At 50.5% G+C, this 23,271-nt stretch overlaps 8 protein-coding genes across 8 annotated transcripts; 5 read left to right on the forward strand and 3 right to left on the reverse strand.

The window, feature by feature from the left end:
- Positions 1–1,912: 1,912 nt before the first annotated feature.
- Positions 1,913–2,491, forward strand: AWJ20_737 (putative isochorismatase family protein yrdC; the record flags this gene model as incomplete). The annotated part of the gene is made up of 1 exon (XM_018882695.1): positions 1,913–2,491. One exon carries the CDS (start codon positions 1,913–1,915, stop codon positions 2,489–2,491), a length of 579 nt encoding a protein of 192 aa, XP_018734958.1.
- A 4,821-nt stretch (positions 2,492–7,312) lies between these two features.
- Positions 7,313–8,098, forward strand: BMH2 (14-3-3 family protein BMH2; the record flags this gene model as incomplete). Its single annotated transcript, XM_018882696.1, has 1 exon — positions 7,313–8,098. One exon carries the CDS (start codon positions 7,313–7,315, stop codon positions 8,096–8,098), a length of 786 nt encoding a protein of 261 aa, XP_018734959.1.
- Positions 8,099–8,806: 708 nt separating this feature from the next.
- AWJ20_739 (uncharacterized protein) lies at positions 8,807–9,298 on the forward strand (the record flags this gene model as incomplete). Its single annotated transcript, XM_018882697.1, has 1 exon — positions 8,807–9,298. One exon carries the CDS (start codon positions 8,807–8,809, stop codon positions 9,296–9,298), a length of 492 nt encoding a protein of 163 aa, XP_018734960.1.
- A 261-nt stretch (positions 9,299–9,559) lies between these two features.
- Positions 9,560–10,453, reverse strand: PRO3 (pyrroline-5-carboxylate reductase; the record flags this gene model as incomplete). Its single annotated transcript, XM_018882699.1, has 1 exon — positions 9,560–10,453. The coding sequence occupies one exon, from the start codon at positions 10,451–10,453 to the stop codon at positions 9,560–9,562; it is 894 nt and encodes a 297-aa protein (XP_018734961.1).
- Positions 10,454–11,217: 764 nt separating this feature from the next.
- Positions 11,218–13,035, reverse strand: PEX5 (Pex5p; the record flags this gene model as incomplete). Its single annotated transcript, XM_018882700.1, has 1 exon — positions 11,218–13,035. One exon carries the CDS (start codon positions 13,033–13,035, stop codon positions 11,218–11,220), a length of 1,818 nt encoding a protein of 605 aa, XP_018734962.1.
- Positions 13,036–14,258: 1,223 nt separating this feature from the next.
- On the reverse strand, positions 14,259–15,359 carry SRB4 (Srb4p; the record flags this gene model as incomplete). The annotated part of the gene is made up of 1 exon (XM_018882701.1): positions 14,259–15,359. The coding sequence occupies one exon, from the start codon at positions 15,357–15,359 to the stop codon at positions 14,259–14,261; it is 1,101 nt and encodes a 366-aa protein (XP_018734963.1).
- A 1,200-nt stretch (positions 15,360–16,559) lies between these two features.
- Positions 16,560–17,267, forward strand: CWC2 (Cwc2p; the record flags this gene model as incomplete). The annotated part of the gene is made up of 1 exon (XM_018882702.1): positions 16,560–17,267. The coding sequence occupies one exon, from the start codon at positions 16,560–16,562 to the stop codon at positions 17,265–17,267; it is 708 nt and encodes a 235-aa protein (XP_018734964.1).
- Positions 17,268–20,391: 3,124 nt separating this feature from the next.
- ALY2 (Aly2p) lies at positions 20,392–23,055 on the forward strand (the record flags this gene model as incomplete). The annotated part of the gene is made up of 1 exon (XM_018882703.1): positions 20,392–23,055. The coding sequence occupies one exon, from the start codon at positions 20,392–20,394 to the stop codon at positions 23,053–23,055; it is 2,664 nt and encodes an 887-aa protein (XP_018734965.1).
- Positions 23,056–23,271: the final 216 nt, after the last annotated feature.

The raw sequence follows: 23,271 nt of genomic DNA on the forward strand, positions 1-23,271 counted from the left end.
GGTCGCCTTCACCAGCCCATTGCTCATTTCCTAGAAGAGTGAGATTCAGTAAATTGGGAGGTGTGAATTGTGAAGGAAGTTGGCGGAATGGACCTACAAATTTGAAGTCGATGAGCCTGACGGTGGTGAGCTGGGGATAGTTCACCAGAAGATCGATAAATGCAGAGTGGTCTATTTTAGGAGTATGAACAGTGACTGAAGAAAGCGATTTGCTTGCGAATTTAGGGGGTATGTACGTCTGAATGATGTTGGTAGTCAGAATAGAAGGCTGGTTGACGAACACCCTGTTATTGACTAGATTAGTGCCTCTACAAGGCAAGATGTAATTGATGACATGATTTGAAAAGTTGAGGTCGGCCTTAAAAATGTGAAATATTTCTAGTGGACAATGAGTAGCGAGAGTTAGATATTTCATGAGAAGATCCTGGGGAGGAGTGTGGGGAAAATCACGGACATCGACTTTATCCCTCCAAATACTGTACTGGTTGGTTAACACATGACACCACAGTCTTGATACAGAACAGCATTTCAGCGTGTCTTCAAAAGAAACAAACTGTTCAAATATCAGTTTCACGACCTCGACTGGCAAAATATATACAGGATCAGTGGAGTTCAAGCCCACTGATGATATTTCTGGCATAGCAGCAGTTTGCACCTGCTGCAGCGGATTAAGATGGTACTGACATGGGACCATATTTCCTTCTATCTTCAGGATTGAGACTAAACCAGATGAATTTGATGCCTTTTATGGCCAGTAAAGTGGACAGAAGTATGCAAATCTCGATAGCGTTCCAAACGACCCACACAGCAGTCGCAGAATCCGACTCGGCCATATCCCGTCAGACCTACAAGCAGAGTACCAATATAACCAACCCAACAACTACCAATAAACTACCAAGAATAACCAGGAAGAGGATGAACTCAAATACCATAAAACTGGTCGACAAGACCGACCTACCGTGTTTATCGATAGGACTTGGATTTCCCAGTCCCGTGCGTCAATTTAAAGACGATTCTCAATCTCGTCGAGACTGACAACTACCACAAACAAGATCACTGCCGACGATATAATCAGAAATCCTACGCCAATGAGTATCAGACTCAGCTCAAAATACATTAACAGACGACACCCGACCCGTTTCACAAAGTGGCAACAACCGAACCAGCAACCAACCACTGAACTGGATAACTGTACGATCAGGAAGTATCTTTCACACAGTCCACTCCACTCAAGAGTTGAAACAAACACACACTCTTTCTTCACCAGCACTCAAAAAAACCACGACTTCAGAACAAAACAAACCGTCCACAAACAAGTCTTGCGACCAAACTAGTGCCCTACTACCGGATCCCCAGAAACAGCAACCCACATCACATGCATCCCATTCCCCCCTGACATGCACGATAACTCAACAAAACGGCTTATCTGCATGCACATCACTCACCCCTCCACCACCCCCTGACCACTCCACCCTCACACTTTCCCTGGCCCACCACTCGTTTCCGTGGCCAGACCGGGGTCCAGTGGTGGGGGAAGGGAAGGGGGTGTGCCTCCGGCGGCTGGGGCTCCGCCCCAGACCCTGGTTGCTCCTGCTTCGCAGGAGATTGCGAGGACCGTGGACGAAACGACTCGAGCGAAGCGAGAGGAGCAACCAGGGTCTGGGGCGGAGCCCCAGCCGCCGGAGGCACACCCCCCTCCCGGTAAAAAACCTGTTCGAGGGCTTTGGACGCAGGGACCGGTGATATGCGGGTCGTGGATCGCCGGTGCAGGCGATATAGCCGCCTGGAGAGATGCGGATATGAAACGTGAAAGCACCGAACTCTATTTAGACAACGACAGCTAGCTGGAGTTGTATTTTGTCGAGAGTGGTTTTGAATTTTGTGTGAAAGTTCAGTGAAGAAAGAGTGAGAAATGTCGGTAAAGTCTTTGAACGAGTTGGTTGGACAGGGTCCAGATTCGGCTTCGGTGAAGGAGAGTGTTTTGGTGATTATCGATGCTCAGAACGAGTATGCTGACGGGCTGTTGAAGACGGCCAATGTCGAGTCGACCAGAAAACAGATTGCTTCGTTGCTTGAGAAGTATCGTGCTGGAAAGAGTGATATTGTCCATGTCATTCACAAGGTTCCTGAGGGAGCTCCGATTTTCACTCCAGGAACCCCTTTGGAAGAAGAGTTCTCGGAATTGAAACCGGTTGGTAATGAGAAGGTGGTGTATAAAGAACATCCTGGTTCATTTACTGGTACTGATTTGGGCGAATTCCTTGAATCTACTGGAAAGAAGAAACTCGTGCTTACTGGTTATATGGCTCATGTGTGTGTCAGTACTACTACTAGACAGGCTGCTGAGAGAGAGTATTCAGTCCTGCTTCCAAAAGATGCAATTGGCGACCGAGATATCCCTGGCGTGTCAGCTCAGCAGCTCGTCGATGTGGCTCTAGCCGAGCTCGCTGATGCTTTCGGTACAGTTACTACCAGTGCAGATATTAACTAAGACTGACAACCCAGTCAGGTTCCTACGAAACTACAGTACAACTTTAGGTTAGCAGAGCTACTTACTACCAGGAGATATCATCAGTCATTCTAAGGAAGGCTCTCAGTTCAACTTCTGATCTTTCAAATAACATATGCTTTTTGATTCCATGGAATATTTATATATGTACATATATCATATCATAAACTTGTACGTATATAATATCATAAACTCATTACAAGGTCATTCTGCTGACTGTGTCATCGTCTGTCACTATTGATAGATAATCAATCTTTTAACAACCAACAGCCAACTGTCTATTCACTGTCTACTGACTGTCTATTGACTGACAATTGACTGATCATCGACTGTGATAATTGACTATCTTCAGTCGCTCTCGACTGTCATCTTCGTAAGTCAATGTATACCGACTGATGTCTACTGTCGACACAATTGTGCCATTGTCAGCAATAACTATCTCATCAGCACTTGCTAGACCATGTCCTGTCCTCATCAATTCACAGGAGATTAAACCCATTAGCTGGCCATAGTAGTTCTTAATCGTGATAATTGATTCTGATGGCCTGCAGTTGCACATCTTCCAAGCTGGATGCTATAAGCCGAAACCAGAGAACCAATCATTGCTCACTGTGTTCTATGCTACTGCTGATAGAAACAACAAATCACGCAACACCCATAAGATAACTTTCTAAATGGCGGTCAAACTGCTCGCATCTAACAGGCATGTCCAACTGGTAGAACGGGTTCTTCATGACATAGTCAGCAAACAGCTGGTACACGCGAGCAATAACTGCGTCCGGACTGAACTGTCTCAAATCCGTAATCACCAAAAACTTGATCCCAGAAAGCGTTTGAAAACAATGAATAGCGTTTCTGGCCGTCTCAATCACAGTTACGCCCGACGACCCACTGACTGGCGAGATCCGGGCACTCAGAGCATGAACTCCATGGAACGTGCCGGCCATCATCAGATACTCATTGGTCGACAGTTTCTTAAGCCCCGGCTTAAAATCCTTCTGATAAATCAGACCCCCTGCCTTGTTCAAAATATAAACCGACTGCACTGCCATCTCTGCTCTTCTCTCTCTCTCTCTCTGACACTCTCTGATCAGTGAACACCTGCTTCGCTGGCTGGTGAACTTCCATAGCACGGCTGCAGTTGGGCACTCAGGGGTGGGGACTGCCTCCGGCGGCTGGGGCTCCGCCCCAGACCCTGGTTGCTCCTCTCGCTGCGCTCGAGTCGGGCGTGGGGCGGTGAGTCACGAGCAATTGAGTGGTGGAATTGGGTTTTGGCTCAGGTTCTTGTCGGTTGGCTGACCCGAGAGAGACATCTCAGCTCGGCTCGAGCAGCCGCTACTGACCTCGACACCCGACTCGAGCGAAGCGAGAGGAGCAACCAGGGTCTGGGGCGGAGCCCCAGCCGCCGGAGGCATGCTCCTCCTCGAAACTCAGGGGTAACAAGTGGGGTGGCGGGGTCGTAGCGGGCCAAGTTCGGACGGCGGGGGGCCCCTCATGACCCCACCAGATTACGGCAGCCGAGAGAGAGAGAGGGCAGCGGTTTTGGGGAGCAGGGCTGTTTTCAGCGGCCGCTAGCCAATGGCATCAAAGGTCGTTTCGAGCCCCTGACGGCTCTGGCTGCCAAAGAGGACGGAGTCGGGCTGCTTGGTTCGGTTGCCAGATCCGTCGTCGTTGGGTCGCGTCCGATCAGCCCTTCAAACCTAGCCCCAACCGTGTATCGAGCGGCCTTTCCGAAGTCTAATCGGAGTGGTGTGCCTCCGGCGGCTGGGGCTCCGCCCCAGACCCTGGTTGCTCCTGCTTCGCAGGAGTTGGCGGGGGGGGATTCCCCACGTACCCGACTCGAGCGAAGCGAGAGGAGCCGTGGGGTCTGGGGCGAAGCCCCAGCCGCCGGAGGCATGCCCCTCCCCCTCGTCGAGCGCCGGCACTAATGACATTTCCTGAACGGGTATCGAGCGTGCCTCTTTCATACTCCGGGGCTAGGGCACAGACCGGTTCTGGTAAACGCATTTATCCATGCATTGGACGAGTCGCGCCGCGTGATCGGTGGTGTTGGCGGCCGAGTCTGGTGGGGTCCGACGAGGCAGCCAGGCTGCCGGCTGAACAGGCTAGCGGTGAAAGCCAATCGGCGGCCGGTTCAGGCTCTGGCTGGGGCCTGGTTGGGCGGGGCGGGGCACACTCGCCCGGCCGGATTGACTGGAATACTGGCCATGGGCTGGCAGAGAGGGGCACCTCTCGGGACGAGGGAGGGGTGGTTGACTGGTCGAGCCAGGCCGGCTCATCTCTCGACAACGCTCGACGCGAGCTGCATGGGCTGAAGCGACCAGCAATCGGGCTCGACCCGTGCGACACTCGTTGCCGCTTTAGCCCTCAGGCTCGGATTATTTTACACTTTTTTGTACGACTGCCAGTGAGCAGAATACCCTTTGGGGCTGGCTGTAATCACCTCATGTTCGGGGGTGGAGTGTGCCTCCGGCGGCTGGGGCTTCGCCCCAGACCCCGTGGCTCCTCTCGCTCCGCTCGAGTCGGTACCTGGGGAGCCCCCGTCAACTCCTGCGAAGCAGGAGCAACCAGGGTCTGGGGCGGAGCCCCAGCCGCCGGAGGCACACCCCACCCCCGAGCCAGCAGGGTAAGAGTCAAGAGGACTCACGGTAGTGGGGTGTTGTTTTCATTTCGTGCAGCAGCTGCACCGCTAACAGCAGCAGCCTGCCCTGGCCCTAGGCAGTGTGTTTAGTTCGATGCAGGCTGCGACGGGCGCAAAGGGGAGGGGAGGCTGGAGTAGGGGGCACAGAGGGGAGCGGCGAGGGGCGAGGTCGAGGGGATGGAGGGGACGGGCGATGGGCGAGGGGCAATGGAGGGGAGGGGAGGTGCGAGGGGCGAGGGGCGATGGAGGGAGGTGCGACGGAGGGGAGGTAAAAGCTGCAGAGCGAGGGGTGGAGGGGATTGGCTGAGCGGGAGATGGAGTGGTAGCTAGTGAGTGAGCCAGTAAGCGAGTGAGCGAGAGAGGGGGGGACGAGGGGGGACATGCATATACCGCTTAAAAGAAAAAAGTCCACTCGTGGCGCGCATGGCCCTTGCGCCTTTTCTTACATATATCCACCAGAGAGACAGTGTATCGTTCTCTTCCTCCCAATCTACAACATTCCATCCCTCAAATCGAACAGAACAGCTAACAGACATCACTGCAAGCTGCCCTTTTGATAACAACGTAAAGAAAGAAACTGATTTTGTTTTTAAAATAAAATTTTTTCATCAATTTCACAATCGACGTTTAGGAGTGATTAAAAATGGCTTCAGAGGTGAGTAGACATTCAATTTGAACTAGGGAGGGGTCAAGAGGGGTGTCGGATGAAGTGGGAAATGACACCAGCGAGGGGTTAGGAGGGGTCCAGTCGGGCCACGAGGGGTTCAATTGTAATTTATTGGTAATAAAGAAGAAGGAATACGCGGTTTACAATGGATTATTAGGATGTATTTTGTGATGAGATACGGTAATTCTTGTGATGTTATCGATATCAGCGGGTTTGTAAGGACAATGAGCGGATATTTTGATCACTCGAATCGAATTGGCTCATATCAAGCGAAAAGATCGGACAGCTGATAGGACTGATAGCACGCACTGCAACAGGCTATGGCTTTTGGATTTTGGATTTTGGGACATGGACGTGGATATGAATTTGGGATTCTGGATTTGGTCTCCTGGATTTGGATATCTGGAGAGCCCAGAGGAATTCCGGATACCAAACACACCAAACCTTGAGAATGCAAACAACAGAAAAAGACAGAATACAAGGATTGTGGTTCATTCAATACACAGTAAAGAACACGACAAAAACAAGACAATGGAATTGGAGCTATAATTGGTGATGAGGATGATACAGAACAAATCAGAGAGTATTCATCAGATTTGGCGGTGAAAATGATTCACAGCCGATGAAGTACGCGATTGATCGGACTGGCTGTGTGCAGTGCTACTGATATGACATGAAATACAGCAGTTTTTTTTGTTCTGTTCAGACCCAGTGAGCAATATATCGATATCGATAAGTCACTTTTCGCGATAGGATCTGATCTTTTGGATGAAATATTATCACACGAGCTGCTTCTTTTGGCTGTGATGTTTGATGAAAATTTCGAAGTGGGACTGATGCAGTCCCGATATAACCGTGAGCTCTTGAGAGAAGCGAACAGATTTTTTGGTAGAGTACGACATTAGTCACCGTGTTTTTGGCCTGTGAGCTTGGTATTTGATTGATAAGTTGTTAATCAACTATAAATTGACATTTTCGAGCAGTGTTTGTTTTTCACGGTTTTAGTCGTCGTAACTCAGTCCATTGGTTCAAGTGCCGAGTACACTTTGTTCGAGAAAGCCGAAAAATAACAATTGTCATTTCACGAGTCACAATTCTTGATTTACTGTCTCCAGTCCATGCTTGAAATTCCAGAATCCAGAATCCACAGTCCAATTCCAACCAGTTTGAGCCAATGAGTCCAAATATCTAGTTCACCAGCCCTTGCAATTTTCCAACGTTCCAAACTCCAACTCGCAGTTGTTTAACTGTGGATTGAATTCCCACTACCCCAATCCCGGAACTCCAGAAACCACTGGACTCGCCGACGCAACGACTCGAGCGAAGCTCGAGGAGCAACCAGGGTCTGGGGCGGAGCCCCAGTCGCCGGAGGCAGACCCCCACCCCCTTCAACTCCCCCCTGAAAAAGTCACAGGAGAAGCGTACTAACAGTGAGCAGAGAGAAACAAACACCTTTTTGGCCCGCCTTTGCGAGCAGGCCGAGCGATACGACGAGATGGTGACGTACATGAAAGCCGTTGCCAAGGCCGGACAGGAACTCACTGTGGACGAGCGTAACCTGCTGTCGGTTGCCTACAAGAACGTGATTGGAACGCGTCGTGCCAGCTGGAGATTGATTTTATCTATAGAACAAAAGGAAGAGGCCAAGAACGCTACCCACCATGTGGAACAGATCAAGGCATACAAGGCCAAGATCGAGAACGAGCTCGAGGATATTTGCAAGGATGTTTTGGACGTTCTTGTTGAGAACTTGTTGCCCAAGGCCGAGACCGGCGAGTCGAAGGTGTTCTACTATAAGATGAAGGGAGATTACCACCGTTACTTAGCAGAGATTGCTTCTGGTGATAAGAAGAAGGCTGCTGCTACCGATGCCCACGAGTCGTATAGAAAGGCCACTGATGTCGCTCAAACCGAGTTGTCGCCTACTCATCCTATTCGTCTTGGATTGGCCCTTAATTTCTCGGTATTCTACTACGAGATCCTCAACTCGCCTGCCCGTGCCTGTCACCTTGCTAAACAAGCGTTTGACGACGCCATTGCCGAGCTCGACTCGTTGTCCGAGGAAAGCTACCGCGACTCGACTCTGATCATGCAATTGCTCAGAGACAACTTGACTTTCTGGCAAAACGATCTCGAGAACTTACAACAGGAGGGCGCTGATGGAGAGACCGAGCCTGAACCTGCTGCCGCTGCCGCTGCTGCTCCTGCTGCTGCTTCTGAAACCACGGAAGAGGCTGCTGCTCCTGCTGCCGCTCCTGCTGCTGAAGAACCCTCGGCCTAAATATAAACACGTCCACTTCTATATAACCCCCCCTTTTCTCCAATGTTCTTTTACCGCGTGTCGTTTTCTACTCCTGTATCCTCTACTACCCATACTGCTTACTAGTATATGCCCATAGTTGTGTACACATGGTCGCCGGTCCGGGTGGGTGCTGCCTCCGGCGGCTGGGGCTCCGCCCCAGACCCCGCTGCTCCTCTCGCTGCGCTCGAGTCGTTACGTCCGCGATCCCCGGTATCTCCTGCGAAGCAGGAGCAACCAGGGTCTGGGGCGGAGCCCCAGCCGCCGGAGGCAGCACCCACCCCATAGCACCCATGAACCCGCCGGGAAACTCCTGCGGAGCAGGTGCCACGGGGTCTGGGGCAGACCCCCAGCCGTCGGAGGCGCGACCCCCACCCGGGGTTTTTCAGGGGGAGGGGGCTTCCCCTGAAATCGCCGTGCGTGGACGAGGTTCACCAGTTTTATGCATGTGGGTATGTTTATAAATACCGGATGGGGCCCTGTTCTGAGAGTGATTGATTGATTGATTCATTTGAAATTTTTTAGATTTTTGTTGGTGTGGGGATTATGTCGTATTTGAACCAGGATATCACGAAAGTCGGGTCGGATGAGTGGGACAGGGTCGGCGGTCAAGTGGCAGCTGGAGCGAGAGCGCGGTTCGCGAGAATGGGCCCCAGTGAGACAATTCAGGGCCCGATCCTGGTGCAAATTATGGCTATAGATAACATCAGCGCGTCGAAATACAGTCAGATCCAGGCGCTTACGGAAACAGCGGAGTCGGCGTCGGACCGAGTTCGCGGAGCTCGACGAAGGAGAATGGTCACTCGAGTTCAGGACGACTCGTCTTCACCGGCCGACGATGGATCCAATGGATCAATTTTCTCTGGTGGAACCGGAGAATCCACCAATTCTGGTGGTAATGGATTAACAGGACTGTTTGAAAGCCCGTCAGCGGTTCATAAACTGACACTTCAAGATACAGCTGGAACGGCCGTCTATGCCATTGAACTGGACCGAATCGACACCAAATCCATCACCGCCATCAGCCCCCTTGGAGCCAAACTGCTCCTCCTGGGATCTATCGAAACAGTCCGGAACGTGCTCATGCTTAAGAAATCCAACGTCCAAGTCCTCGGCGGAACAATCCCCGGAGCAAACTCCACACCTCCCCTGGCCAAACTCCAGGCTTCACTGCCGTCCTGAGGGGGGTGGGGACATGCCTCCGGCGGCTGGGGCTTCGCCCCAGACCCCGTGGCTCCTGCTTCGCAGGAGTTGCTTGGGGATCCCCTCGTAACCGACTCGAGCGGAGCGAGAGGAGCCACGGGGTCTGGGGCAGAGCCCCAGCCGCCGGAGGCAGCACCCGTCTCCGAAACTCCAGCCCGACTCGAGCGGAGCGAGAGGAGCAGCGGGGTCTGGGGCGGAGCCCCAGCCGCCGGAGGCAGGTCACGGATAACGGAAACGGATTTATTTGGCGAAACTGGCGGCGATGTTGGCGGCCTCTTCGACGGCCCGGGAGATGGACGAGCGGACGTGGTTGTCTTCCATGACCAGGAGCCCGCCAATGGTGGTTCCACCGGGTGTACAGACCTGGGATTTGAGGACTGCCGGGTGCTCGTTCGATTCAAGGACCATTTGGCCAGATCCGGCCACGACTTGGGCAGCGCATTCTTGGGCTATGGCGTAAGGCAGTCCCATTCGCACACCTCCTTCAATCAGAGCTTCAGTCACCACATATAAAAAGGCAGGACCACTTCCACAGAGCGCGGTAGCAGCGTCCTGGTGTTTTTCGTCGAGGAAAAGACATCGACCTGTTTGTTTAAAGATCCAGCCGACCGAAGTTTGAACGGACGAAGATGCAGGTTCAGCTGGGTCGACTGAGACAACTGTCATTCCAGCCCCGATTTTACTGGGTGTATTTGTCATTGCACGAGCTACTAATGCTTTAGAATAAGTCAATTGTTTGAGAAACGAAATAGTTTTGCCTGCTAATAAACTGACCACGATCTTCTTTTTCGTGTACGCCGACTCGGGAATCGCCGACAAGATCTTTTCTGCCATAAACGGTTTACATCCGAGCAAAATCACATCTGATTTCTCCACCAGCTCCTCATTCGATCTCAGTAACTCCACTTTCGACCCGAACTGTTTTCCCAATCGGTCATACGATTTCTCCGAATGAACGGTCGCATAAAACTTGCCAGGCAGCACCAACCCCTCCTCCTCTCCACCACCCTCACTCTCCCCAATTTCACCCACTCCACGAAGAATCGCACTCAACACCGCCGTGCCCATCGTACCACACGCCAACGCGCCAATCGTATACCCCCTCTCCAAACTCAATTCCTGACTCGCTTGCATCTTTAACCTCTTCTCCTCTATCTCCACACTTCACCGGTTTATATCACCACGCCGCACGCAGTAGGGCGCTGCCTCCGGCGGCTGGGGCTCCTCCCCAGACCCTGGTTGCTCCTGCTTCGCAGGAGATACCGGGGAACGCGGACGTAACGACTCGAGCGAAGCGAGAGGAGCCACGGGGTCTGGGGCAGAGCCCCAGCCGCCGGAGGCACGTGAGGGCCCGGTGCTGCCTCCGGCGGCCGGGGCTCCGCCCCAGACCCGGGTTGCTCCTGCTTCGCAGGAGATACCGGGGAACGCGGACGTAACGACTCGAGCGAAGCGAGAGGAGCCACGGGGTCTGGGGCAGAGCCCCAGCCGCCGGAGGCACGTGAGGGCCCGGTGCTGCCTCCGGCGGCCGGGGCTCCGCCCCAGACCCGGGTTGCTCCTGCTTCGCAGGAGATACCGGGGAACGCGGACGTAACGACTCGAGCGAAGCGAGAGGAGCCACGGGGTCTGGGGCAGAGCCCCAGCCGCCGGAGGCACGTGAGGGCCCGGTGCTGCCTCCGGCGGCCGGGGCTCCGCCCCAGACCCGGGTTGCTCCTGCTTCGTAGGAGACTGGGACCATCGCGGAACCGACTCGAGCGGAGCGAGAGGAGCAGCGGGGTCTGGGGCGGAGCCCCAGCCGCCGGAGGCAGTGCCCGCGCACCGTTGGTACCTGCAGGGGAGGTTTTTCCGGCGGGGTAGTGGAATGAGTGGTTATGCTATGGAGGGGTAGTGTGGGGGCGGGGTTAGAAGTCGAACTCGGAGCGGAACTCGTTGACGTCCATGCCGTTTTCGACTTTTTCGACGAGGTCGCGGCGTTCCATGGCGAGGAAGACGCGGCGGAGCGTTTCGTAGAGGTTGGTGCTTTGGTTGGCCAGGACGTCGTCGTCGGCGCTGTCGGTTTTGTGGAGGGACAGCGCTGATAGCAGGTGCTGGGCTGCTTCTTTGTAACAGCCAATGTTGATACATGAAACTCCCAGGTTGTATCGAGCACGGACAAATGATGGTCGTAGTTCGAGGGCTCGGTAGTATGCGTCAATGGCCTCTTCGGATCGGTTCGAGTTGGCTAATGTGGCTCCCAGTCGGTTCCACAGAAGTGGGTCGTTGGGTCGCACTGACAGGGCAGTGTTGAAACAGTCAATAGCTTTTTCATACTCTTCGTTGCCGTAGAAAAGAACTCCAAGTCCGACCTGTACATCGGCATCGATACTAGCTCCGTCAGGCGACATTTGAGCAGCCCGGATAAACAGTTCGGTGACTCGACTGTGAAGCTGGAACCTGTCTTCATTCTCGAGTTTGGGTTCTTGTTGACGGGCCTTTTGTGCGATATCGGGATATTTAGTGGCTAACCATCGTTCAAGAGTGGCATAGGCAGCATTTTCATAACCTTCATTGGTATACGACACAGATAGGTTCAAAAGAGCGTTCAAATTCGACGGATCGAGTTTGATGGCTCGTTCTAAAGCACGAATAGCAGGGTCTTCTTTTTCATTCTGGGCTTGACATGCACCTAATCTGGCCCATGCTTCAACATGGTCAGGATTCTTTTTAACAGCAGCTTCAAAACATAGAGCAGCAACTGATAATTTAGCACCATTATCCATGAGTTCTACACCCATGGCAAATGGATCGTCTTGTGCAACATAGGGGTTTCCCTCTTCAAATTCATAATCACCGAAATCAGGACGTGATGTGGTATACTCGTCGAAATCCCTGTCCCAAGCAGGTCCATCTTCAGCACTCTTCGACCAATCCTCGACATTATCAAGAACTTGAGACTTGATTCTGTCCCAGATGTTTTCAAAATGGTCGTCATTCAATTCCGATAATAAAGGATCCTCCTGTTCGGGTTCCATAGTAGACTCTTCATTCTGTTGTTGCTGTTCTTTAGTGAGCTTCTCCTTACCTTTGTCTTTTGAGTTGAGTTCGATCTGATTAAACTGTTCTTCCCATTTATCATGATCCAGCTCGACAATTTGAGCACTTTGTGTTTGATTGACCATGGCCTGATTAGCCATTTGTGGGCCCATACTGGAAAACATGGGAGTATATGGCATAGACGAGAATCTTGCACCACCACCCATAGCCATATGAGAGGCATTAGCATTACCGGCAACAGCAGCAGCAGGACCAGCAGGCGACTGACGGAACTCACCAGCCCAACGATTACCCTGAGGAGCAGCACCTGCTGTAGCAGGAGATTCTCTATGTTGTTGTTGTTGAGGAATGGGAGAAGCAGAAGTGGATCTGAAATCGTCGACCCACCCTGGAGCACCTGGTTTCTGAGGATTCTGAATGCCATTAATTTCTTGTCTCATTTGATCATAAGCAAAAGGACCAGCTGGACCAGGACCAGGACCCATCCGACCCTGCTGCGAAAACCGGTCCATCATCTGCTTATCTTCCTGAGACATGACTCTAGCATCGGATCTCATTGACATAGGACCGGCAGCACCAGGCCGCTGGTTCATCCGGTCATACTGTAACGACCTGTCTTCACCAGCATGTTTGGTGAACTGAGCCAGCGGATTTCTAGCAGTAGAGCACTCGGCTCCTGAATTCATAAACGACATTAAAAAACAACCGTGACTAACCGGAGAAACAAACTAACACTGACAGACTGTGACGTTGACAGTGGCACTAGTATCAACTGTAAACAACCACTAAAAACAAAAAAAACCGAGTTCGAGCTGCGAGTTTATAACAGCCACGAACGAAATCAGAAAACGGGAAACGAAAATTCGGATGAAAAGACCCGAAATCAACTGACGAAGTGCGATAAAACCTGTCGGAGAGATTTGTCAGATCACCGAAATCAGGATAAATTGTGGGGTTAATACCACCCACCCAACGCTGCCGCCGTTGTCGGCTCGGCTGGTCATTCCTCCCCCAGCACTTTCCCTTGCCCCTCATGCGCTTATCAGATGCAACCCACCTCCCTGCACGCCGAGGTTAACCGCTCGGAACCAAATACCCCGCCGGAAAAACCCCTGCAGGCAGGGGCGCCGACTCGAGCGGAGCGAGAGGAGCAACCAGGGTCTGGGGCGGAGCCCCAGCCGCCGGAGGCAGCGAGGGAGACCCGGGTGGTGTGCCTCCGGCGGCTGGGGCTCTGCCCCAGACCCCGTGGCTCCTGCTTCGCAGGAGATTGCGTGGGGAAGAGGATGCATTTTGGGGGGTGAAAGTGTTACATGCGGCGAACTTTGAGGATCCAGTTGATCCAGTTCTCGAGGTCGCTGAGTTCGTAGAGGCCTGTTTTGGAGACTGATCCGTCGGGCGAGACCGCCTGGACCTCGTAGAGCGGGTTATGCGACTGGAGCGGCGAGCTGGCCACGATATCGACCACGGTTCCGGAATCGAGTTCCAGTTTGTATTTCGACACCGGTGGATACAACAGCAAACCGAGGTATGAACTGGCCGACGCTTTTTCTCCCGTGTCCTGGTACGACTGGAAACTCATCTTGGCCCCTTTATAGTCCTCGAGAATCATGTCCAGCAGCCGGGTCGTCCGCCGGACTATCTTCCGGTGCTGCATGTGTGCGACCAGCGGCCGCAAAATAAATAACGGTTGCTGAACCGGCGGGCTGGGAGTTCGTTAGTAGGCGGTCTGTGAGGGGGGTGCTGCCTCCGGCGGCTGGGGCTCCGCCCCAGACCCTGGTTGCTCCTGCTTCGCAGGAGTTTTCGCTGGGACCGTCGACGCAACGACTCGAGCGAAGCGAGAGGAGCAACCAGGGTCTGGGGCGGAGCCCCAGCCGCCGGAGGCACGGCCCCAGGAGGAGGAGGAGCACACTTACGTTTTGGTGAGGGGGGCCGGCACAGCACGGCGTTTTTCGAGTCGCCGTTTGTGGGAGTAGGAGAGGAGGATATGGAGAGCGTTGCAGATGAGGTCGGCTTTGAGTTGGGGGAGACCTTCGGCCGGATGGGTGTGGGAGAGGTCGGCGTACTCGATTTCGAGGAGTTCGTCGAACAGGTTGACCGAGATGACATTGTCGGAAACAGTGATTTTGTACGACGATAGCAGTCGTGCTTCTTGCACCATCTCGAAAAACAGTTCTTCTTCAAACAGGATCATTCGTGCATTCTTAATCTCGTTCTCGACTCGGTCTTCTACTAACAGACTGGCGGGTGTGGACGTGCCAATAGGCACTTTCTCGCCAGATGTAATGTCATATAACACCACACGAACCGCTTTTCTCTGTTTTGTGCGGTCAAATCGAAACGATAGTTCACCGTCTGGTTTACGACGAACCATCGCAAGCCCTTTATCTCTGTATTCCGACCCCGAGTCGCCAAACCCGTATTTCAATCCCAATCCTCGAGCATCTCCACGACGGATTTTGAACATCACTTCACCGTCATTGACGACTGTCTTCATTACAGCGTCCCAGTATTTCTTTTCTTTAACAACTTCTCCTCGCAATCGTGAAGCGGCGTTCTTGAGTTGTTTGGATGCTTCTCCTAGAGACTGGACTTTCCAGCCTGCTCCTACTATGGGATCTTCTTCCTGAGGCTGGATCCATAGAGCATCTGCTCCTAGCGACCCTACAGCCACATGCTGTTTCAAATGAGGAGACATGGACGTGGTACCAGCTGCTGGTCGTAAACACGATAACAACAGAGACACGAAATCCAGCGATAGCGCCGACTCGTTCTGAGCCGTCCGGATCAGCTGAACCAGCTCGATCCGCGCCTGTTCAAAATCTTTACTCGACATCGGGCCTACTGCTGCTGTTTCAACAGCATCAGCATCTCCTGTTCCTTCTTCTTCTTTTGTTTCTGTTTCTGTTGATTCTTTTGCAATTGCAGTTGGATCCGCGTCCTTTGACGCATTCTGGTCCTTGGATTCTTCGTTCGGCGACTCTTGCTCCTCTTCGTCGACGTCCATTTCCATTTTCACGGCACCGACATCGTCGCGACCCGCGTCCTCGTCCAAACCCGCGATCTCAGCCTCGAGCGACTCTTTCGTGATCCCGGCAAACGACCCGCGCTCGGCGATGATCCGCGGGATTATCTGGCCCAAACTGAGTTTCCTGCTCCTGTTAGTCCGGTTTCTAGGGGCGGGGGTGTGCCTCCGGCGGCTGGGGCTCCGCCCCAGACCCTGGTTGCTCCTGCTTCGCAGGAGATTGCGGGTATCGTCGACGAAACGACTCGAGCGGAGCGAGAGGAGCAACCAGGGTCTGGGGCGGAGCCCCAGCCGCCGGAGGCATGTCAGAACCCGGTACTCACGCATTGCCACCGCCGCCGCTGGATCCCTCGGGTTCCAGGGAGAGATAGATCGGTTCGGCCGCCATAATTGCTCGGTCGGTTGGGTGTCGTATTGGATGGTTCGCCAACATCGATTGATTCGCGACGGTATCAGAGGTTCACCAGCCAATATGTGCCGGTTATTCAGCCGTGCGATGTTGATAGGAGTGAAATATCATGCTCATGTGATGGAGATGTGTAAGTTCATTCATCTGCTGATTTTGACAGTTTTTTTGGTAGAATGCCGGATCAGGACAACGATTCCGGTGTTGTGGCGGTGCCCTCTGGTGAGGGTGAGGCTGCTGTGAAAAGCACGGCTCTGGTTACCGAGAAAAATGCGAAGAAGAAGCGACGGCCAGCGAGGGTCCAGGTGGATCCCGCTACAGTCAGCGAAGAAGACAGGCCGCCTCAGACGGGAAGTATTTTCAATATCTGGTACCTGAAATGGTGAGTATTACACAGGATCTTCTTGGAATTTAGAGTTTGAGTTTTCGAAGGATCGGGCTCGAAGATCTCAAGTTCACGGGGCACGCCACGCCCGACTCGAGCGAAGCGAGAGGAGCAGCGGGGTCTGGGGCGCAGCCCCAGCCGCCGGAGGCAGCTGGTCAACGAGAGATAAGAGCTGTTACTAACAAGAAACAGGAGTGGAGGTGATAAAGACAGTTTTGGCAGCCAGCGCAAGGCAGATGGCCGGTGTAATATCAAGAGAGATTCGGGGTATACCAAAGCAGATAAAGTGCGAGGAAGCTACTTTTGTGTTTATTTTGCTAAAGGGTTGTGTGTGAAAGGCAAGAGTTGCGAGTATTTACATCGATTGCCGGCGATTACAGATATTTTTCCTCCGAATATGGACTGTTTTGGACGAGACAAGTTTTCCGACTACCGTGATGATATGGGCGGTGTGGGCTCGTTTCTACGTCAGAACAGGACTTTATATGTGGGCAGGATGCATGTTTCGAGTGAAGAGAATAAAATGGAGGAGACTGTTTCAAGACATTTCGCTGAATGGGGCGATATCGAACGTATTAGAGTGCTGAATGATCGCGGTGTAGCGTTTGTGACGTATGTCAATGAAGCCAATGCTCAATTTGCAAAAGAGGCTATGGCACATCAGTCGTTAGACCACGACGAGGTTCTTAATGTGCGCTGGGCAACTGAAGATCCTAATCCGCATGCTCAAAGAAGAGAAAAACGTCGTCTCGAAGAACAGACCGCCGAGGCTATTAAGAGACTGTTGCCAGCCAGTTACGTAGCAGAGATCGAAGGCAGGCATAAAGACGCTAAAAGATTAAAAGAACAGGAAGACAAACAGGCAAACGAAGCCAGGATGTTAGAACAATCTGCATATTCAGAACAAGCTGAAGCTGACGCTGAAGCTGAAAATGACGTGGACGATATACCCGCAATCGAAGACGCTAAACCGTCCGGGATCATTTCCGAGGATGCTCTACGGGACCTCCAGCAGACCCTGGCGCTGCCAGCCCCGGAACCGATTGCTCCTAAGAAAATATCTCTCCTGGCCAGTGCCTACGACTCCGACGACGATGATGACTAGCTATGTATATTATATTATTTATTCGCTGTACTTTGGTTGGGGTCTTGCCTCCGGCGGCTGGGGCTGCGCCCCAGACCCCACTGCTCCTCTCGCTTCGCTCGAGTCGGGCTTGGCGGTCTCAGCACTGCTGATTGTTGGACTCGGTAAGGGACCATTGGCAGATATGGCAAAATGATTCTGCAAAAAAATGATGAATTACAACACCTTCTGTTCACGCCTGGTCTCCCACGGCATTACTGATCAAGGCTCTTAGAGGCTTGAATATGATTGATCGGACGGGAAATCTTATTTTACTCTAGATGTGGTCGTAACTGCTTTTCTTTTTGCTGTTTTAGTATCTCGACTGAGAGTATGAGGGAAGACCGGTAAAGATAAATGGCGATATTTCACTCCACATCTTGAAATTTTATTCAAATTGAGATTAAAAACATCCATTATTGCAGGAATTAGGAACGCCAATGTTCAAATAGCTTGAAAGCTTGGCAACCGAACTGTTTCAGCCCAACTCTTGTATCCAGCAGCATGATCGAAATGCTCTGCTCAATGGTCACCTACCAGGTCTGCTCTACATGCCATTCTATCTAGATGGCTAAGCCATATGGTCTTCTTTCATATGGTATCCACAGACTCGGTAACCAGCTACGTTATATTATATATTTGCAATCTTTATTACTCAACTCGCAAATTAAGGTGGTTCAGAGACTTGCAGGTGTTACCAGAAGCTCTACCAAACCAGTAGAGAGAGTGGAAAATCGACAAGAAATAATCTACAATATTTCTTAAAGGCAAATTCGGCAGGTATTATCAGCTCTGGAAGCCAACAGCGAAGTTGGCTTTGTAAAATGAAGCAATTAGAAGTGTGATGACAAATAAGAACAAACAATTACGACCACATCTAGAGTAAAATAAGATTTCCCGTCCGATCAATCATATTCAAGCCTCTAAGAGCCTTGATCAGTAATGCCGTGGGAGACCAGGCGTGAACAGAAGGTGTTGTAATTCATTATTTTTTTGCCCTATCTCTTTTTGTTTTGCTACAGACAATTACTTAATCTAGCAACACCCAGTTGACTTGCTTCTGGGGAAGAAGCTGCTGGTATCACACGATTCCAAATGCTTATACAGGATGCAGAAGCATTTGGACTCGTTTTTCGATTTTGTAAAACAGATGAAAAACGTATGGAACGGATAGCAGTTATTGACAATGGTTACCACATAGTTGTTGAGATTTAATAGTCTGTTAAACGGATTTAAGGAAATGGCCATTTTGACTCGCAGAATTCTGTGATCAGGTAAAATTGAATTAGGTACAATGAAGTGTGAAGTTTCAGCTCTAGGCCCTAACCGTGGTAATTAAGCATATTTATAATATCCAGCGCATTCTTATAGAATTCAACGGTTCGGGTGCTCATATTGTACTCAACCCTGTTTTAATTGTTCTGTATACATAATTAATTCAAGTAAATAATTTCAAATCCCATTTTTCATATAACCAGCAAGGATACCCTTTAATTACATAATATCTGGTATTATTTTTAATCTTTTTTTGCTATTTCAGAGCTGTCACTGATTATATTAGAAATTAAAAACCTGTCTATTGATATAAATCCTAGTGACATGCTGACCAGTTGCTGATCCCTGCATATTTATGCGGGTACTATTGACCCCTGAATTATCCTGCGTCTCAGTAGAAGCAAATAATCTTTCGTCTGTTGTTAGGTTGATTGGTTATACGTGCTGGATTGATTAATTGAAGACGTGGTTTAAAATTCGAGTAATCTTTCTAGCAAAATGGCGAATACGACTGTGAAGTGACTATCAATAGTATCTGGCATGACAATGACAATTACGGGCAGGTTCTCAATTAGCAAAATGTTCAGAAAAACTGAAACCAACTAAAAATAAAACCAGAAATCAAGCGAGGATAAATGAGGACCCAAGAGAAAAGACCAGGTTTGCGCCCGTTTCGACTCGAGCGGAGCGAGAGGAGCTACGGGGTCTGGGGCGGAGCCCCAGCCGCCGGAGGCAAACCCCCTTCCCAGAACAGATAAAGGCCAAAGAAGTGAGCGAGCCTGTGGAGGCAAGGGCGGTCGGAGTTTTGAAGCTGAAAGAGGCAGGAACCAGAGGTTGAGTAGGTTTCTGCCGAATGCCGGCGCACGGAGGCCGATGGTTGCCAATGTAAGGTAGGATTGACATGCCTTGCTGCACACAGATAAGGTCAGCCGCTTGGGTGGTTTAACCTTAGAGAGTTAGAGGAGTACAGGGGTACCCCTCATTTTTATAATGGGACCTAATTAACCTAGGATTAATGATGAGACAACCGATCTGTGCTTTTGTTTACTATTTACACATGAACCGACGCGATAAATAAATTGGGTTGTTGCACAACAATCAGGGTGGATTGTCTCGTTATTTTTGGACATTTATTTTTGGACAGTGATTTGATTCCGCCCCGGTATTAGTGACCTGCAACGTGCGCCTGACCCTGTTTGCGATTGCTGCTTGGTGTGCAGTGCACGGGTCCCCTTTAGTAAAAATCAACCGGCAAGTACTTCCAGGACCTGAATGGGAAATCAGTATTTTTCTACTCCTTTTTTTTATCAGGTAAGGCATCAACAGGGTTGTCGTTGATTCAGAAAAAAAAACATCATTAGAAATTAAATTCGTTTTTCAGTTGAGAGGACATAAGTTCTGTATTTTTTGGGAGTTTGATCTCCGTTTTTTTTTTGTCATAATTGTCAAGTCAAAGCTTAATCACAATCTGATCTTGGATCTGACAGTTGATCCAAGCGCCTTGTGTTTATCAGAAGTGCATATTTATTTTGGTATCAAGTTAACTCAGCTGATACCATAGGGTGCTGGCTGTGGTAATTTGTTAGTGAACTGATAATCAGGAGAAGACGTAGCAGGATCTGGAGCTTGTACAACCTGTTACAACCTGTTATAGGGTCAAACTCAGCTATAAGGGTTAGTCTGAAGAGTTGAAACGTTTTTTTGGCCAGTTCTGGTAATTGGGGTTATATTTTTGTCATATTAGCTACTGTATTATTCATTTTGTTTTGGTAGACGTTGAGACGGTTTTTTTGACTTTCGCTGGTGTGGACAGGAAAGAATCAAACTCAAAATGACTGAGAAACATTTTACATTACGCAATCCATTTGCGGGGCCAAAGCAGAACTTGTATAATCTGCTTCATATTCCAAATGGATCAGAGTCCTCGTCTAATGGATCAAGTGCAACGCCGTCTAGAGCTGCTTTAAATTCAGGGTCTGATATGAGTCTGAGTCCTGGGCCGTCATCTGGTCCGGTATCAGCAGGACGACGTGGTTCAAATAGTGCTGGTTCAGCTCTTATGGCCGTGGATACCAACTCCAGAACTGATATGCCTGGTGACGTTGGTGGACAAGAAACTGATACACTTGGTCCATTACCATCTGAACAAGAGGTAAATGCTTCTATTTTGAACTCACAGCCTCCTTTAAGACCTACTACCACTGCTGATAGTTATTTATCAACCCTGTCACGCGTGGAATCAAATGGATTTGGTCCTACTAATACAAATAACCTGTACTCATACTGTTTGGGCAAACCCAGGAACCTCATTAGTTCTCATTCAGGAACAGTCACCCTGGCACTTTCAGTTCAGGAGCCAGCAGTGTTTTTGTCATGCTGTCCTCCAGGGGCTCTGTCGTATCGAGATTTGGGTATCGACACTGCTGGTAATACTGTAGATAGACATCCCAGTCCAGATATCAGTATCCCATCGCCAAGTGAACCAACCTCTGCAGCTGCCAAAGCTCGTTCAAGAGTTGGTCTTGGACCACGGAATTCGAACCAGCCTGGACAAAACGAGAGCTCAAATTCGGGCTCCACGTTCCCAAGAATTTCTACTACAACCACGTCTACAAACCCTTTAGCACCTTCATCATCAAATAATAATGGCTCTTCGTCATCTGCATCTACCAACACATCTGCCAACCATACTCACGGTCAATCGCCTCCTCCAGAACGACTGTCCGACCAATCACCATCTACACTGCGAGGATCTATTCTATTAAAACTCACAAAACCAACCAAACTCAAGCAGATCTCACTGTCATTTTATGGCATTTCTAAAACCGTATGGTCACAGACCAATAAAATGACTCCTTTAGAAGAAATGCATAATCAACCAGGAGCTGAAGTACAAGACCTGGTATTTGTCAATAGTCACGATTGGGAATTCCTCCCTGAAGGGTCCTCTACACAAGGGTCTGGTGATTCAGATCAATCACTGACCACTATTACAACCGATCTTTACGGAGCAGATGCTGTACTACTCAAATCCAACACTGGCGGTGAAGATACTGTTCGTGTTAAAGACTGCTCTAGAAGCACTATCAGTCACAATAGTGCTACTCGAACGGTAGCAGACTCTAACAACGAAATTCCATTATTTGCACCTCGACTAACACCAAAACGCAAACATCGACATCCAGCTACTGCTTCTCACAAAGAAGCAGTTTTATTCCCTGCTGGCGAATATGTATACAATTTTACACTTGCAATTGATGCCAGTACCCCCGAAACTGTGCATGTCCCACACGGATCTATTCAATATTTCCTCGTCCCCAAAGTTGTACGATCAGGGGCATTCACCCTCAATCTTCAAGAAAAACAAGAAGTCGAGCTCATCCGCAGTCCTCCCAATAATTATGACACTTCATTCAATAATCCCATTGTCATTTCCCGTATTTGGGATAGTAGACTTCACTACGAGATTGTCATTCCACAAAAATACGTGACTCTTGGCACGTCAATTCCAGTGGCTATAAAACTCACACCCCTTGAAAAAGTTATGGTTCACAGAGTACGAATCCAAGTATATGAGACAACTCAATACAAGTATTCACCTGAGCCCCATATAGAATGCACGGAAATCTCTCTCAAAGTAGCATTATATGAGAGAAAGGCTACTACTAACGGAGTTGTCGAGCTTACGGATTCTGGTACTATTCAAGTGGGCCAGAAAACACCTGATGATGGTATGCGAAAAGCCATTCCGGCACATATGATCGAAGATGACTTCTATCCTTCTAGCAGTAGATCCGCATCAGCAGCATCTAGATCGAGTGCCCCTACAGGCTCCAACTCTAATGCTGCTTCAAATGGCAATTCTCGCACTGCCAGTGCTGGATTGAGTTCTAGTTCTGAAGAAAATATAGTAGCCGGATCTCATTTGGACGACAACAATTCCCATAGAAAGCTCTCTGGAAACCTCCTCAACACGGGACGAGGATACGACACTGACTGTGAGGAGTCGACATCGACCTATTTCAATTGTACAATCCCTCTTGTTTCAAATAAAGAGACATGGCCTGCCGAAAAGCTTCCTGCACAATATGCCAATGTCCCTGGCACACCCATTCCGAACAGTAGTGTCCAGTATCTTCGACCGGATTCCATCTCCAGTCCATACATCCGGGTTCGTCACCGGCTCGTTGTCTCATTCCGGATCTCAAAACAAGACATTGACGACGAGAAACGACGACACTTCGAGGTCAAAGTCGACACACCCATCAACCTCCTATCGGCCAAATGTATTGGCGGAAACGTCGAACTCCCACGTTATGACAACTTCTCCGTTGACCAATACATCTCGCCCGACGGACCACTTGGCAATCTACCATCCTTCGACGACGCTCTCGCAGCCATCACCGATGACGAGCTCTACGTCCGGCCACCCATCACCCAAGCCCCTGCCGTCCCATCGCCACCACCCGAGTACTCGTCACTGGACTTTGAATGATCTCTTCTATTTATATGACATTTGCATACATCCCCGTGAAACCGGCCCTGCCTCCGGCGGCTGGGGCGCTGCCCCAGACCCCGTTGTGCTCGCTTCGCGAGCGACTGACTCTCTGTCCTCCATATCCTTGGATGGGTTCTGCCTCCGGCGTCTGGGGCGCTGCCCCAGACCCTGCTATGCTCGCTTCGCGAGCGATGGGTGGCATCCCTCCTCTCC

Source organism: Sugiyamaella lignohabitans, chromosome A (genome assembly GCF_001640025.1).
Source record: "Sugiyamaella lignohabitans strain CBS 10342 chromosome A, complete sequence".
Lineage (NCBI taxonomy): Eukaryota > Fungi > Ascomycota > Dipodascomycetes > Dipodascales > Trichomonascaceae > Sugiyamaella > Sugiyamaella lignohabitans.